The sequence below is a fragment of the Adelges cooleyi genome, unplaced genomic scaffold (assembly GCF_023614345.1).
Source record: "Adelges cooleyi isolate 19-005CV unplaced genomic scaffold, UGA_ACOO_1.1 ACOO_flye_CR_arks_rails_tigmint_CR_PRNA_9, whole genome shotgun sequence".
In the NCBI taxonomy this organism is placed as follows: Eukaryota; Metazoa; Arthropoda; class Insecta; order Hemiptera; family Adelgidae; genus Adelges; species Adelges cooleyi.
The window spans coordinates 17,721,731-17,739,788 of record NW_026096579.1 but is presented as its reverse complement, the minus strand read 5'-3'; the positions used below and the strand labels follow the sequence as shown (position 1 = coordinate 17,739,788).

General features: G+C 28.2%; 2 protein-coding genes across 3 annotated transcripts; both read right to left on the bottom strand.

The window, feature by feature from the left end:
• Window positions 1-244: 244 nt before the first annotated feature.
• LOC126846748 (phosphoribosylformylglycinamidine synthase) lies at window positions 245-8,550 on the bottom strand. The gene is made up of 21 exons (XM_050586534.1): window positions 8,351-8,550; window positions 7,228-7,500; window positions 6,980-7,127; window positions 6,700-6,850; window positions 6,272-6,405; window positions 6,095-6,207; window positions 5,832-5,972; window positions 5,654-5,766; window positions 5,041-5,529; window positions 4,090-4,313; window positions 3,606-3,935; window positions 3,415-3,540; window positions 3,167-3,347; window positions 2,821-3,078; window positions 2,488-2,756; window positions 2,215-2,416; window positions 1,968-2,150; window positions 1,732-1,881; window positions 1,493-1,669; window positions 782-910; window positions 245-645 (listed from the first exon to the last, which is right to left on the bottom strand). The coding sequence occupies exons 2-21, from the start codon at window positions 7,497-7,499 to the stop codon at window positions 464-466; spliced, it is 3,972 nt and encodes a 1,323-aa protein (XP_050442491.1). The 5' UTR covers window position 7,500; window positions 8,351-8,550; the 3' UTR covers window positions 245-463.
• A 5,719-nt stretch (window positions 8,551-14,269) lies between these two features.
• LOC126846784 (beta-1,4-mannosyltransferase egh) lies at window positions 14,270-17,818 on the bottom strand. Of its 2 annotated transcripts, none has more exons than XM_050586579.1 (4): window positions 17,372-17,818; window positions 16,827-17,207; window positions 16,318-16,748; window positions 14,270-15,603 (listed from the first exon to the last, which is right to left on the bottom strand). In XM_050586579.1, exons 2-4 carry the CDS (start codon window positions 17,203-17,205, stop codon window positions 15,031-15,033), a joined length of 1,383 nt encoding a protein of 460 aa, XP_050442536.1. In that variant the 5' UTR covers window positions 17,206-17,207; window positions 17,372-17,818; the 3' UTR covers window positions 14,270-15,030. The 2 variants fall into 2 exon arrangements, with proteins under 2 accessions (XP_050442536.1, XP_050442535.1); XM_050586578.1 differs by having other exon boundaries at window positions 14,272-15,603; window positions 17,339-17,815.
• Window positions 17,819-18,058: the final 240 nt, after the last annotated feature.

Below are 18,058 nucleotides of genomic sequence, written 5' to 3'. Positions count from 1 at the left end.
AGTAGATATAATTTTTTTCAAGTTTGAAAAAAATTCTTGGTTTTTAATACTTAAACAGAAGAATAATTATCGATTACATCCTACTTGCCTTGAAAAAGTCAAACCTGCCGATCCAGTTTGGCTGTAGTACGCAGTGTTCAGTTTTCCACTATTATTTATTGTTAAAACTCTGAACATAGGTAGAAATCATTCATTTATTTGTTATTAAAATCTTTATTTTAAAAGAATCAACAATTTTGATGGGTACAAATAATTATTTCTCGAATTGTTCTTTATATAATAAGTAATTAATGATCTAAAGTAGAATATAACATATAAAATATATTGAAAAATAACATTAACAGTAGGTATATAAATTGTAATTGAATGGAGTATTGTAATATCTATACAGTGTCTAGTTTGTATTTTTAACAATATTGTCCAAAAAAGTACAGGGTTTGAAATAAGGTTTATTTGTGTTAGTTTAATTTTCCAAACACCACTTGTAAGCATTAAAAAACATCTGCATCCAAGGAGCATAGTTATGTTCTTCAGATAGATTTAATCCAAATGTATATGGCCATTGCCATGTAAATATGCTACGCTCTGGATGAGGCATTATTGCCAAATGTCTGCCATCAGTTGAGCATATACTAGCTATTCCACCTAAAGTAAAATATTGGTAATAAGTAAAACAATTAAAGGGCATGACAAAAATAACTTATAAATAATAAAATTAACTTGATAGTTAATACTCAAATTTATACTATGCAAACTGTCAAAGATATTTTATTTTGCTTACCAAAAGTACCATTGGGATTCATTGGATACTGCTCTGTCGGTAAGTATTCATCGTCAACATAAGTTATAGGAGTACAATTATTCATAATTAAAGACTCTGCAATGTTTTTATTTTGGAATTGAAAACGACCTGAAAAAATTGTATTATTCAAGTATAACGTAGAATTTTAATACTACACTTTTTATTACAGATACTCAACACATTCACTGCCCCTAGTGCTACTCATTGATATTTTAGCGGTGTGCCTGGCGGCTATAGCCGCCATCATGTCTATTCAATAAAATATGTTCTTTAAAATGTTGATGCACTGCCAAAAATGTTATTTACCAGTTTTAAGACACATTGAATGAGGTATATCAACTTTTCGACGCAACGAATGTGTTAAGTACTTATTTCATATATTATATTATTACTATTTTTACAACATTATTAAATTAAAATAAGTTCATATTTAGGTGTAAGAATAATTATTAACACTTTATCTTCAAAAAATCATTCCTTTTCTATAATATTACTTAATTTTTTTACATTTTTCAACTCAAAAATATTGCAGATTATAACTTTCCGAAAAATTGTCAGAATAGTTTCAATGTTGTTTGAGGTATTTAGTACATCGTTAAAATAGTGCATAGCAAGTAATTGAATTGAAACACAATTTATAAATGATAAAACAAATGTATACAATAGTATGTTCTAAATAATAATAATTACCTTCAGCGTGTGCAACCCATACACCAAGAATACTTCCTTCCATATTTTTTAACATTAAAGCATTAGAAGGATTTATTTTAACAGAACTAAAACGACTTTCAAATCTTCCAGACTTATTCGGAGCTAGAACTACAGAAGGAGATTCAATATTTAAGGAATTACTCGCATTAATGTCACCTAAAAAAAGATAAAAAGATGTTGTAGTTGTTTAAAAATCAAATATTGCTACTTTAGTTTACCAACTAATCCAAGACTACACATCAGCTGACAACCATTACAAACACCAAGACTAAAAGTATTTTTTTTAGCAATGAAATGTTCTAAACTTTTTTTAGCATTAGCATTAAATGTGAGACTAGCGGCCCATCCTTTAGCTGAACCCAATACATCTAAAAATGAATAACAAAACTATGTTAAAAATTTAAAACAAAATTATAAATATATATAAACAATAGATGTTGCAGTATATACATGCCTCCATAGCTAAATCCCCCTGGAAATATTAATCCTCTAAATTGATCGATGTTAACTGCATTGTTTATGAGATCTTGAACAGTGATATCCCATACTTCAAATCCAGCTATAAAGAATGCAGCACTCATTTCGCGATCACCATTAGTACCTTCTTCTCGTAGGACGGCCACCTTCGGACTAGCACCTAAAGAAAAACAAATAAGAATAATTTTAAAACAACTATATAAAGCCATATTATAACAACACACTTGGCAATTTATTTGAATGGGATATAATAAAGTTTGATGAATAAACTGATCCTAATCTATTCGATAATATATCATATTCTTGTTTAGCAGTATGTTTGTTAGACTGCAATTTTTCCAACTCAAAACTTGTATTTTCCCACATTTTAAACAAGTAAATTAGTTTTTGGTCCAAAATAATTTGTTTATTGTTTTTTATAATAACCTAAAACCGAAATAAATAAAACCATATTAGTATGAAAAATATATAATAATTATTGCATGAAAAGTTCATACACGAGATTCATTGCCATATGTAGAAGTATGCCCAATTACATAGGCAGGTACTCTGATAATTGATAAAACTTCTTCTACAAACTGATTTTCAACTTCTACTATCCAACCGCATTCTTCGGCAAACAAAATGTCAATATCATTGACATTTATTGTATTCTTTATTTTATTTAAATCGATTTGGAATCCACTAAATCCAGCAAAAGCCATTTCCAGAACACAAGTTATTAATCCTCCATCGCTTATATCATGACCGGACAATAATTTTTTACCTACAAAAAATCTACAATATAGTCAAATATTTTAAGTTAAAAAATACATTTCAATCATAATTACTTTTAATTAACTTTTGAATATCTTGAAAAGCATTTTTTAACATATTTGGATAATCTAAATCAGGTGCAATGTCGCCAAGTTGTCCGTAACATTGAGCCAGGGCTGATCCCCCAAGTCGTTTATTACCACCAGATAAATCGATAAAAATGAGACTGCTTTCTGTTTTGTTTATTAGATTTTGTCTTGGTCCTTTTAGATCAGGCGTAACAACTAGTCTTACATCGCTACAAGGTGCATATGTGGAAATCACAATTGAACCTAATAATTTTTTTTTGAAAATTAACTTATAAAATTTGAATAATATTAGTAATTTTAGTTGTTAAAATTGTTTACTAATAATATTTACCAGGTCCTTTGACATTATTGTTACCAACTTTTGCAGCCATACTCAAAGAATCTTTGCCACCATCAACAGCAATTCCGAGTAGTTTCATTACATCGCACATGGCTTTACAAGCATAAAACAATTCTGCTCCTTCTCCTGGTAATTTAGCAGGCCACATCCAATTTCCACTACATTTGACATCCTACATCAGGTTATTTTGTATATTAAAAAATATCTAGGCTATATATTGTTGTACAAATCAAAAGTACCTCTAAACATGAAATAGGAGCAAAAACTAAATTAGTTAAGGACTCGGCTACAGCCATTCTAGCTCCAACTGCAGAATTGATTAAGCCTTTGATAGGTTGTTCGCCAATTGAAGTTGCAATACCAACCTTTGACAATTGGTTTAAAACAAATTATAGAATAAGTGCTTAAATAGATTTTCCTTTTTAGTTACCGTATCAAGTAAGGAAACAACCGTTACAGCCATATCGCTAAGAGGGGTATGCAATGGACCAACACATTGTTGTTGGGCAATTTTACCAGTAACAGAACGGTCAACCTTATTGGTTAAATATCTCTTACTAGCTACAGATGGCAATCTCAATACTTTATCTAATGCTTCAATCACCGTGATCTTGGGTAATTTAATTGGACTCTTTGTTGATGATTGCCATTTTTGTTTAAACACTTTACGAGGAACTTCGTTCGATATCATGCTAAGATCCAAATTGACTGGGTATTTACCGTTTTGAAAAACAGATTTCTCATCTTCAGCAAGAATCACCTTAACAAATTAACATCATTCAATACTATAGGAATATAATAATTTTTTAAATTCAACATTACTAATTAATTTTAAATTTATTTAAGATTTAACTATAGACAAAAAATGTAATATGTGCAACATATTTAAAAAATAAAAAAGGTAGCTTACTTACTTTTCCATCACCAGTTACAACACCAACCGGTAAAACTGAACACTTTTCCCGTAAAGATATTTTTTTCAACAACTTTATGTCTTTTTCATCACATAAAATAGCATTATTCTCTTGATATTCAGCTCCCCAAAGCTCTAATGCATTGATCGTTGGGTCTCCAAGTTCAAATTTATTTGCATAAATTATAGCACCAGCGGGTTCTACTATTTCTTTTAAAACATTACCTAACAAGAAAAGAAATGAATAGTGACAAAATAATAGTTTATGACATATATTACCTTAACTAATTTATAAGGTACTTGACACTTGTTAATATTTATTGAATTTTAATCTTAAATGTGTTTAATTTATAATTTTAGTAAATATCACCTGACTAGTTAAATCTAAAATGGACTTTTTTAAGGGGAACTCCTTTTATTATATAAATAAAAACTTTAAGGAGAACTGAAAACTACTTTGTAGCTTTTTTCTCCCATCTATACTTCTTAATATATACATTTATTTAACTGTATACTATGTTAGTGATTTATAAAACTGGTTTTAAAACACTTAAACGTCTAATTAAACTAAAAAAATAAATTATTACTGCAATTGGTAGTTTTATACAATAGTTTTTGAAATTTAAAGATAATTTATAATTACCTTAGGCTCAATTAGGAAAAACTTATTTGTTTGCTATTGTAATGTTTTATACAATTGAATCATGGCATAGAGGAGAAAAAAAGATTCGAACCATGTATCATTTACCTTATTAAGACAACTTAATATTTTACTTTTGACTATTTAAATGTTGGCTGCCATACAATCGATGGCGGACCCAAATATGTATTGTGAAGGTCAACCATATTTTATCGATAAACATATAATAATAAACAACTGTGCTTCCACAGGCTACAGCGGTACTGTACAGCGGTCAACATATTAAGAAAACTCAGAGTTTTATGTCATTACCATTTCCACCTGCTCCTTGATCATGGATGCTTAATATTGGATTATGACTTGAATTTTCCATACATGCTCTAATTACACGATTCATCTTCTGCTCCATTTCTGGATCTCCTCTTTGTACAGCTTCAAACTCCAAATCGACTTTATTAACTCCTTGAACTTCGAAAGAACTAGCTGAACTTCCACCTAATCCAATTCTATACACCGGACCACCAATTTTCACAACTTGCAAACCCTTACATGGAGCAAGCTTTTTAGTATACTCAGCTAACATAGTCCCAAGACCACCAGTAAACATTATGGGCTTAATCCATTCACGACGTTCATCATTAATTACCATACCAAATGATCGAACAAAACCACAAATTATAGGTTCACCAAATTTATTGCCATAATCAGATGCTCCATTAGAAGCATCAATGAGTATTTTTAAGGGTTTTGCAAAATTTGATGGATAAACAAATGACTTATCTTCCCACGGCAAATCATAACCTAAATTTAATTTATATAAAATTATTATTTATTTTTCCTGTTCTTTTCTTTATAATATTACAGTAGAGTAATTCAAATAATGTTTATTGATAGTACCAATTACATTAAATTACAAAGAAATTACCAGGTATATATAAGTTGCCAACACAATATGCTGCACTTGAAGCAATACAAAAGCCACCTCTTCCAACAGCTTGCACGTCTCTTATTCTACCTCCCGTACCGGTTGCAGCTCCACTACAATTAGGATTTATGCTTTTATATAATTACAAATAAACTCTTATTATAATTATTATTATTACCTAAATGGTTCAACTCCGGTAGGGAAATTATGAGTTTCAGCCGTGAATACTAAGTGTAAGTTTGACTGTACAGCTATAAATGGGCTAGGACCAGTTGATTCTATTGGCTTGAAATTTTTTACGCTAAATCCTTTAATGGCACTAAATAATTAACAAAAAAAAAAAAACTTTTACTTACAATCTTTTACAATGGTATATGACGTCAAAAAAAAATTGTTTTTCTTATTTGGGGGGAAAGCGGGACATAATGATAATTTATTAACCTGCTATTGTCACTAAATTTGATCACATTATTATTATTTGAAAAATTTTGTGTGTCAATTATCATATCAAATAGAGAGGTTTTTATTGGTTCTCCATTTATAACTAATTGACCCTAAAACAATGAAATAATATGAGTTGTGTATTCTTACATATAACATGTATGAATTTAAAATTACCTTAAAAAACCAATGACGACTATGTTCAGAATTGGATTGAGCTAAATCAAAACACTCTACGGTTGTTGGGTTACGCTTAGATTTTATGAACATATTAGTATAGTTTTCAAGATCACATTTGTCAAACGCCAAACCTAAATAAAATAAATTTTTCATTTTTTAAATATATTAAAATTCTAGAAGGGGAGAGCAATTCCTTTTTCACTACATAGTTTTCTACCCAAAAAATGAAGCAACCTGACCAATAATTCAACCAGCAAAAGTGAGAACTAATACCCTACTACATTACTAACTCGGTCACTCGTCTTCCTAAAGGCTGAAACTATAGTACAGGGTGGGGCAGGGTCACTTCCTTATTTAAAAAAAAATAGGATAACCGACATACCTCAAATAGAATTACTTAATATTATATATTTATAAAAACAAACCAAGTTTTTCATTAACTTCAGCCATAGCTTCTATTCCTCTTTTAAGAACATCAACTTCATACCAATTTTCTTTGTTACTTTGAATTTCAAAAGATTCTAATGGCATTTTGTAAACAATTTCTGTCATATGATCACATAATTCAGTAGTTATCTATATAAATGATTTAAAATTAATTTCAACAGTTCATAAAAATAAATAATGTAATATCTACTTCATTAATATTTTTAAACAATAATAAACAAGCAAATGATTACTATTAAATTAGGAAAAAACACGAACCAGATCAATTGCTTGGGTATTTGACACTTGATTATTAGAGAAATGTAATAAATAACGAGTAGACTTTTCAAATCTTTTTATACCATTTAAGTTGATTGTTTTACAAATAGACATCACATTACTAGAAAATGGTGTTGAAAAATTTAACCTAAAAATGTGAATTAATAATTTATTACCTGAAAGTTAACCAAAATTAGAATATCCAAGTATTCTAACTAGATAATTATAGATATTATTATGATAGATACCTTGGACCAATTTCAATTAGCTTACTATGATTCTTTTCATTAAGAAAATTACTTTTGCTAAGATCTCCTTTTTCCAAAGAACCTAATAATAACCATTCTAATTTGATTAAGTCTTCGTCGGCTAAATTTACATGATTGTCAATATCTATGTAAAAACAATATTCAACTTCAACATTAATTAAATCTTTTAGTTTAGATTTAATATTCTGAACTTTATGGTATTCGTGGTTTGGTAAATGTTGAGCTCTTTGATAATATCGAATAACAGCCATCCTAAAATTAACAAACTAAATATTAGTTTAACACAGTAAGATATTTTACATAAAATTAAATCAACGTTTTGAACTCTTTAATTGCAGCCTATTAAGTAAATTCCTATATGGAAGAATAAAAATTGTTCGCTGATCACATTTAACGATTGAAATGAAAATACAAAATACTTCCTAGTTGGTCATTAGACAGTTAAAAAACAGCGGTTCCACCGCCTTAAGTTTTTGAGTGAAATTCAAAACCAAATAATTGAGCAACACTTTAAAACCCTACTCCCCTTTAACGGGGTTTAATGATTAAGCCGCCCAGGGAAGTACGGGGTATTTGCCCCCCCCCCCCCCAATAAAGAACGACACTGATGAATTTAGGAAAAGGTCCTAGTGCAGCTAAAATGCATTACAAAAAGTACGGATCACATCAGTGGTAGCATGGAAAATTGTTCTTGATTTGTTTAACCACCATAATTAGAGAAATGAATCAACCATCATATAACACCCCTTTTGGAACTCTAAAAATAAAAATTGGTACTTAAGCATATGATAGCTCTCGTTGGGAGGTCAATGTGACACCCAGTTTGAAGGTACCAAGCAAGCAACGGTACTTCATTCAGATGTTTTCTCTTTTTATAAATAAAATGAATTACGATAAAATGTGCGAATGGTAGCACACAATGATGGGGTGGACTGTGGAGAAACTGAGAAGATTTCAGGATTAAAAACTGGCAAGATTTAAGTTCAGCCAAAATCGTTTTTACAATAAGTTACTGCCCACTGATGATAGCCAACCTTCTTATTCGTCATTCCTATTCAACAGGCAGAGGCAAGACGAAATACATTTTAAATTATTTACCCACCTGTAAAATCACGTTTTTCTGAAAACTCAAAATATTCACGTTCCAAACTGATTTTAATAACAGAAAAGTAAAATTTGTTTGCACGTAATAATCTATACAAATAATTAATAGTATTTATTAAAAAAAGGGTTGACCGTTGACCGGCTTAGAAACAGCACGTTGTTTAATCAAAAATCTGTTCGTTGTCGGCAAACATGATGGCCCTAGGGCCAGAGGTCTAAATGTAATTTTGATAAAATTATTGGCGGGAATTTTTAATATTGCTATAACAGTGCTGAAAACGAGAAATTAATTAAATACGGCCAAACTGCTGACTGATTGGAGATATTGTATTCAAAATTTCCACATTTTTATTTTTATTATATTGGAAATAACCTAGGTACTAATTAGGTAATAATATTGCGTATATATAAAATGTCCGTGGAATTTCTCAAATTCTGTATTGAATTTTGTATTGTAGGACTATAATGAAAAATTCAAAGTCTCACAGCTCCTAGATAAAGAAAGTCTCCATTACAAAACGTTTACCAAATGTTCTACATACATATAAATAAGTGCTGTAAACATTTCAGAATTTTTGGTTCATGTGATAAAAAGTTATAGGCTTATAAATATATCACTTTAGTAAAATGCCAAACTTTGAAGTTCCTTGTACATTACAAAATAAAAAAAAATTCTAAAACAAAGTTATGAATCAAACAAGTATAGTATGATGTATCAGAATAAAAAAAAAAAGTTTTGAAATTTTGACCTTAAGTCAGAAAAAAAATTGAATGACATTAATAAAATTTTCAATTTTTAAGTACTCAAAAATTTGAAAACACATTTTTTCAAGTATATTATGAAAAAGAACACTTTAATTAAAATTGTTTAGTGAAAGTTCCATTACGATATCATAATTAGTCATTACGTAACGTGATCGTGAAAATAAGGTGTTTTCACAACAAATTTCCGGAATTTGTTCTGCTATTTCCAAAATAGCATCGCCTAAGACCAAAAAAAATTGTTTTTAATTTTGTCATCATTTTTTTGGTATTATGGGAACTATTTGCATAGGATATGTAAGTTTGAGGCATTTCAAAAATCCACTCGCACATACATCAGGTGATTTGGCATAGAATGATCCTCCTATAGACTATGTACAAATTCAGTTTCTAGTAGATAATAAAATAAATTAAATTTGGAAAGTTTTCAATATTGATAAACAATTTTTTTACATAAGCAAACCATCAAAAATCCGAGTCCTACATAACCTAGTAAAGTAGCCAAAGAATTCGTATATCTCTGTAGAATTGAAATCGGACCATCTTAAGAAAACGTAATTTTGTCAGGCTTTTTGATTTAAAAGAAACAGAACGCAAACCATTGAATACACAGTTTCAAGTATTAACTCTACTTGGTTATCAAGAGGTAGCGCCTAGCGGTTTCGAGACATAGACTTCTTTACAGTTTACAGAATTTAGTTCGAACTTCGAGACCATTTTTTCCTGTCCAACAGTAGTATTTAAATACAATAATTATTTTATTAAATAAATGAAATTATACTGCATAGAGTGCTTATTTACCGTTAAAGGTTTGACATCCTTGTTTTAAGATGTGGGTAAAAAAAAAAAAATAATTTTATTTAATAAATCAATATTTTTTCAGAGGTTGTGGAGACAAAGCCCTCTTATAGCTCATTCAAATCAACTTTTAAAAGCTAAAAGTAAAAACCTATACAGTATACCTATCTGAAGTATAGTTGGTGCAAACAGTCACTAATGATTATATCGCCGCCCCGGTAGAACAACCGCAAAATTTGGTAAAATGGACTAAATGCTTCAATGTGTTTAGATGTAGCGAACGCATAAGGTAAAAAAAAACGACGTAACTGTAGTGGGAATAATTTAGTTGTAATAATTAATTGTCCATTCATGAATTATTAACATTTTAGTGAAAAATAATTTGGTTTGCCTGTAAATTTCAATTATTGCAGTTGTGTCATTGTTCTATCGGGGCAGCGATGTACAGAAAGTTGTTTTTAAACAGCGCCTACGCATATTTACTAGATAATCTTTTAACAAGTCATGAATCATGAATTATACGTCGGTGATTCATTTCATTCGTCACCTCGGTGACTGGTGTGCAACAGATACTATTTAAATTATAATTAATTATCAATGTTATCGGTATAATATAAAAAGGTACTAAAGATATAAAACATAACCACGCAACTTGATATCATTCAGTACTGAGTACAATGAATCATAATACATTATCTATGTAGGTATTCCGGTTCCGTATCAATTCATAAATATATATATTTTTGTACAGCCTTTATTGGAAAATATTACAGCTCAAGAATTACAAGATTTATAAATAAAATATATAGTATTATATATTTTATTATAATTATATATAGTATTATAATTATGTATATTGTATGTGTACGGTTTAAAATATACTTGAAAGTAAAAATCTAATGTACAACTAGAATCAACATTTTTAAAGTGCTAATGTATATTTAGGTAAATGTTGATTCTGGTTGTACATTAGATTTTTACTTTTAAGTATATTTTAAACCGTACACATACAATATACATAATTATAATTATAATAATATATATATTTTTTTAAACCTTGTAATTCTTGAGCTGTAATATTTTCCAATAAAGGCTATAATAAAAAAAATTACAACATTTCAAGAAAATATTAAAAAATAAAATTTGTTTATTTTTTTATAAATAAATGTTGGGCGTGTTGCGATGGTATGAAGTATAAATATATTTTATATGCAATTCTGATTTCTGTCAGATAATAACGTGAAAGACGTTATACTTATGTATATTACCCAATACCTATATAGTATATATTATTAAATATTTCATACATTTCTACTGCTCTACTCATGTTTTAATATTTTCTGAATTGTAATTCTGTGGTAGGATGGCAGAAGCTAAGAAATCACTTTTGTTTATTTTGGTGTAATTATACAGATAAGTTGTTAAACAGGGATTAAATAAAGTGGCCGTCCTACCACAGAACTATAATATAGATAACTTTAGAAGCCTTATTAGTAACGTAATTTATTGATTTTTTAAACTTATCATTAAATAGTGTACTACACTTACTATTGACCGGAAGTTCATTGTAACATTTTTAGATAAGAAACTTGATTTTTTAATGAATTTTAATTATTGAAGAGTAATGGTTATTAACAATTGTGAATAACAAAATATGATAATTATTATTTCATAACAGGTATACACATTACTCAATTCTCATCGACTGTTTTTCATTTTACCAAGCATTATTCATCATTAATATATTATAAAGTTAATCAACAAAAGTTGAATGAAATTACTAGTGAGAAGCTTTGTTTCAATAAAGCTGATGCGTATGGTGGCTAATAAAATAAATATGGTGGATAAACCCTAGTTCTAGACGATTTATTGCTGATGTTAAATTTGTATACAATATTTTTAATGGAGTTATCGACTGTCCGGAGTTTTTAGCCAGAATTAGTAACCAGTAATAAGTACCCTTTAGAAAAAACTTTAGCAATACTTTTGGTTGATGTTTTTGTATAGTAAAGAAACAAAATAACGAAATAGGTATTTAAATAAACCCTTAACCAAAAAAATAATACTATACATCGTACATTGTATTCTATATTGCAATTTGCAATGTTACAATCATCAGCGCTGAGCGCTTACCACAAACTGAGACTGAATACTGATAAGGACAAACACCTTGAATATTTAAAAAGCGTCGTCATACCGGAAATAATCAGTGAACAGGTATTTTAATAAATGTTTTATATGGGACTCAAGTCCCAGTTTAAAAAATTATTCCTATTTTATTAACATTCTATTGCCTCTCTAAAATTAATTTCTTTAGAATTATTTACATGTTTTAGTAATTTTACTGATTTTATACTATGATATGATACAGATTAGACTAATCTGTGCTATGATTAGTATCCAAAAAAATTTCGTCACAGATTTATGTGCTTCTTGGTATTATAATCTGTTCCTTATGTGTTTTAAACCTAACCCCAATATTTCGTCTTGTCTGATATATAATAATTAATATTTATCACATTCTTCACAATGCCATTGTATTTTATAAATCCCAGATTTTTCGGTGCTACCTAATAAAGATTTTAAATTATTACTTTTTTTATGCAACTAGAGTTGTACCGTAATTTTTAAAAAAAATTCTTTAAGCCCTTGAGATCCTAGAAAATGAACCACCATACCCGATATTATAATTTTTTCATCGTCCCTCGTATTAAGCGTGCTAGCTGTTCTAATTTCCTAGTTCCTTTAACTATTTATACTTATTAACTAATCTAAAAATCATATCTGCATCATACCCATTAAATTTAGCTATTTCAATTATTAAATCACAGGCTAAATTAAAGTATTCTGTGATTAAATCTCTAATTTATCATTAAAATCATTTTTTAACATCGTAATATTTACTATCTGATAACCATACTATAAAATGCTGCCATTTTATGTCGCTCGACAGTGATTTGAATCTTCGGGAATGTACTTAAAATCATTGATTATAAATAATATTATTTATAATCAATGCTAAAAGTGTGCGTTTTCTTACGACAAACAAAAGCTAAATTATTGTCCATTAAAAATCAAGGAAAGGAAATCGAATTGTCATCGATTTATTTTTTGACCTACAATTTGAACTCATTTTAATATTCGTATTGTATCGTAATTTGTTATTCTATGCCGTATTATGTTAAATCTAATAGTGATGTTTGGAGGCTATACGACGTACATATTTATACATTTATATTGATTTAGTTTTTACTCCATAATCCATAGTTATAATAATAGTAAAAAAACATATTTTTGAAAACATTCTATAACTAAAACATCCCCCATTTTAAAAAACTATCTATAACTACCTTGTATTTTTTTGTTTTAAGCTATTTTTTATTAATTCAGTGAAATGCGGTCAATTGTAACAAATACATATATCTACATATACAGCGCCTTCATACCGGAAATTATGACTCATCATGAACACGTTTTATAAATTTTAATAAAATGTTTTGTAATGGACTTAATTCCCAGTTCATTAAATTGTTTTTTTATACTATTTTTTAATATTTCTATTGCCTTCATATTATAAAGTTAATTTACATTTTTTTTTGGTAATTTTACAGAATTGATGCCACGATTAGTATCCAATAAATGTTCCGTAAAAAGAGATTTGTGTATTTCTCGATTTTTAATAATCCTTATGTGTTCTTTAGACCTAACTCCAATATTTGATGCCAAAATATGAATATGCAGTGTATTATTTTTATGGTTAAGGGTTTTAAAAATTAATTTCTTTATTATATATAACCATAAGTTGCTTAAGTTTTATCTAGATTAAATTTTCTTACATAAAAAAATATATATATTTTTTAATCTAGATTGGTTAATGCTGCTTATATCCCAACTGTTATTATAAGACAATTTGAGTACAGTGTTTGTTTAAGTACAAGTTACAACACACATACAATTTGTGTATAACTTTATTGAAGTACTAATTTAGTTTGTCAAGTTTTTGGGTTGAGTGTAAACAAATAGTAGATACTTACACAAGTTTAAGTTTAAAGAATTAGTATTATATTTGTTCCTGTTTAAATAAAAAGTAGTGTAAATTTTACTGCTAATTTAAAATTATAAATTAAACATAACAACAATAAAAATCCATCTAAAACGCCCAAACATATAATATGAATTAAAAACAGATAGTAATACTTACTAAAACTATTTGAAGCTCATTGATTATATAAAATAAAATAATAATTTTATATGATATCTAATTATAATTAAGTAAATACATTAATAAAATAAAATTTATACATTTACACAATATTATAAGAAGTAAAAATTTATGATTAAGTAGTTAATAGATAACACAACATTTAAGTAGTAGAAAAAAATTAATAATTTCAACAGAAAATTTCGTTGACATGAATATGACTAGCAAATATGCTAAATGTAATTATGTAAATTTGTTCTTATTAAATAATAATAATAATTGGTGTTCAAAAGTGATCTTACTGGTGATTGATAAGTAATGTATTTGATCATAGTTTATAAAACTTAGTGTTTAAGTAGGTACTAATTATGTGCATTTAAAATATTTTATAATGGTCTATATAAACAATATTAACATATTCATACTTAAAAAATCTTATAATAAAACTAGGTTATGACTAGTTTTGCCAAACCTTTTTTAGGTACAAATCCGAGATCTTGACCTTTAAAATTAAATTGATGGCATTCTCGGCTTAAGGTAATTTATGAAAGTAGTGTTAATTAATTACTTAAAATGTTGACTGGAACTGGAATTGAAGAAAATTATTACAGGAGGATTTTTTTTTGTATAAAATATTTTGTAATTTTTGAATTCTTAAGTTTGTTAAAAAAATTTGATAAATATAAAATTACAAAATAAATAGCAATTTAGTTTTATAGATGTAAAAAAAAATGTTTTTTTTTTATGAAATTCTAAACATGATGTTTTAGTAGGAATTAATGTCAACATTTTTAGTAAGCCATAGGTTGTCATCTATGTATTACCTATAATGGTTTATACTATAAAATGGCAAGATAGTCTTTCCCCTCCCATTTATTACATCCAATATAAATGAAAAAAAAATATATATGACCTGTTTATACAGTTACAAGTGGTTTAATTTCTTTATGCACAACATAAAACTTGTACTTATTACCAAAGAGACCCCATATCACTGCAACATTTTCAATTATTACATTAAAAGGTATTGTACACAAAGCTCCTATTATGCATAAAGTAAACTTAATCACACCAAAACGATACAAAGAAAATGATTTTACTACTCCAAATATATACATATAAATGTTAACCCCAGCTATGAATGCACAGACAAAATCCATAATAGCTGGGCATGGGATAGGAAAGTATCTTGCCAGTATTAAATTTGATGTTGATAGTGGCAAAGTTACCCATGAATAACAAGATAATGCTAACCAAATTTTAGTTTTAGTAGGTAATGCAGCAGAATGAACAACCAATAAGATGCCTTGAAGCCAACGTTTACGTTGTTGTATGAAATCCCAAAGTGAAAATGGTGATTTTTCCCACATCTCACCTTCAATAAAATTAAATGAATAACCTTCCTTAGCTGCTCGCATTGCAAAGAAACAGTCTTCAGCAATTGACCCGTCTAAGCCATTATCAAAGGAAATATGTCGTTCTGCACCCACCTGAAATTAAATATGAAAATTGCATACATTGGTTTTGGCGGCAAAAAACAAATACAGCAAATTTACAGTTTTACGATGCAGTATTTTTTGTAATGAAATAATTGTTGTAACTATAAGTTTCACAAATAGTCATTATTATGTTACAAAAAAACACTTTTATAGTTCAAGTAAAACATATTATTTCAAAGGACAGTTAGAAAGGTAATTATATAGGGTAACTTTAAAAAGTTGAAGAGGACCTATATACACAGTTGTCTAATTAAAACAATAAAAATATTTTTTAAATTATTAGCATTTTAAGTAGGAGAAAATAAAAAGTACAGGCAGAGGTTAAAAACAACAAAACAGTCCACATATATCCTCTCTTCCCCAGCCTATACATTAAACACTAATAATTTAAGAAGAATTTATTCTAAAGTGTGTTTTAACTAGTTATCTTTTTGCTGATGTCATTTTTTTTTTTAAATAAACAAATAAAATATGTTATTATTTTACATTTAAAACTTAAAATTACCCTCTAACAAAATGTATTTAACTTGAATTATAAAAATGGTTATTGGTTTTATAGAAAATAGACTGTATATTCTAACTATCCCACGTGATTCTTTTTTCTTAAACAAATTGAAATGCTGTTATCTACAAGACAAATTAAATTTGCTTCTCTACATAATAGGCATCGACATATTATGATATACAAAATAACTTAAATCTTACCTGAGTGACAACAAACGAGCCTTTCCAACTGAGAAGTGGTTTATGAAACATTGATAGCTGTATTCTAAGTTTACCCATATCATCTGCGACTCTAAAGCTATCTGCTAATGTTGTAAACCAATTTACAACTTCTTCATTAGCATATGTGATCAGTCCCTGACCAAATTGGTGTTTACCATCTAGGACAAAATTCAATATACCTCTAATGGAATTCTCCGTTAAAAGAGTTTCTTCGTCTAAATGGACAATCCAATCACAATCTGCCAGCATATTTACATTATCTTCTAAACAAAATTGAAGCGCTCTAGCTTTAAAGAGAGCACCTGTTTTTGTTTTATATGATTTTGGTACAACAACTTCTCTAATTCGTCTGTGTACAGGTAATCCTACATATTTGTCAGTTACTACTTCAATGATAAAGTTTTCAAGTCCTTTAAAAAAAGAAAATTGACAACTGAATTACTTTTACACAACATTTCAAAATAATAAATTATTAGAATAAGAATTACCAGTCTCTAAGCAGCGAGCCATATTACGAGCCACATTAGCTTTGACTAATTGAGGATAATCACCTCTTGTAACTATCCGTATACAAATAAATGGAGCCAAAAGAGGTGATCCTTTTAACATAACTTTATCTTGAAACGCATTGTATAGAGTAAGGCCACCAAAATTTAAAAGTACTTGTGGTAAAGGTAAGAATGTTAAAAACCGTAGTAAATACAGCATAAGGCACCACATAAAACCATAGCGTTCCCATGGATTAAAGTTAAAAGTATTTTGAATATCTGCTGATAGTTTGACACCTCCAGACCAAATTTCAAAAACTGAAATTACTATTACCAATAAGGCACAATGTAGCAAATGTTTGGTCCAACTTCTTAACATAGCTGTAAAATATAGACACTTTTAAAATCATAATTTTAATACAACTAACTATCTAATAATAAATAAATAATTCATAAACTCTAGCCTTGAAAAGAATACTTTAATAATGTATTGAAAGAAATAATAAACATACCTATAAGATAATTATCCAAATTCTTATAGCTACCTAATTAGAACTGCAAAGTGTAGCGTAGGTACTGTTAAATGTTTATATTATGAAAAACTATATACATGTATAAATTACAGGATTGATGATTTTTTCTTGAACATAATGCATTAAATACTCTAATTCCTAAATACGGCTGAACTTTAATAAAACGGCTAAAACTTCAAAACCGTATGAAAACAAATAGAACTTATATCACTTTAACTTTATTTAATATAAAATTATACACTACGCTAAGAATAAAAAAAAAACATTTATGTTGTTACCCATCATTTTAATAATAATAAGGTGTATAAAAAGTGTAAACTGTAAAGCAAAATTCCTAATTTGATTATTTAGATGATTCCACCCATTAACCAGTACCAATGTTCCGGTATATAATTGTGTATATACCAGTTACGAAACCGGGGAAACTGAACGGCAACACCTTAAAAAGGCACTTATCAATTACTACGAAAAAATTATGATTGAGACAATAGATAATAAAAACAATGTTGAGAGGTACTTTAGTCGGTACTCAATGGGTCTTGTAGCCTATAGCAAACAGTTACATTAATGTACAAAAGATAGTAAATAATAATAATTTTCCTGGTAATTACTAATAACTAATAATATTAAACAACAAACCGTGATAAATCAAGTAGGTATTAGTAAATATCCAAAATAGCAAAGATCAGTCATCAGTGT

Coding starts and splice junctions, on each gene's coding strand:
- LOC126846748 (XM_050586534.1), bottom strand. CDS start 7,499: ATGGCTGTTATTCGATATTATCAAAGAGCTCAACATTTACCAAACCAC. Junction 3,936..4,089: donor TTGTAACTGGTGATGGAAAA/GTAAGTAAGCTA, acceptor TAATTTGTTAAG/GTGATTCTTGCTGAAGATGA. Junction 3,541..3,605: donor TTGTTTCCTTACTTGATACG/GTAACTAAAAAG, acceptor CAATTGTCAAAG/GTTGGTATTGCAACTTCAAT.
- LOC126846784 (XM_050586579.1), bottom strand. CDS start 17,205: ATGTTAAGAAGTTGGACCAAACATTTGCTACATTGTGCCTTATTGGTA. Junction 16,749..16,826: donor GGCTCGCTGCTTAGAGACTG/GTAATTCTTATT, acceptor CTTTTTTTAAAG/GACTTGAAAACTTTATCATT. Junction 15,604..16,317: donor GCTCGTTTGTTGTCACTCAG/GTAAGATTTAAG, acceptor ATTTAATTTCAG/GTGGGTGCAGAACGACATAT.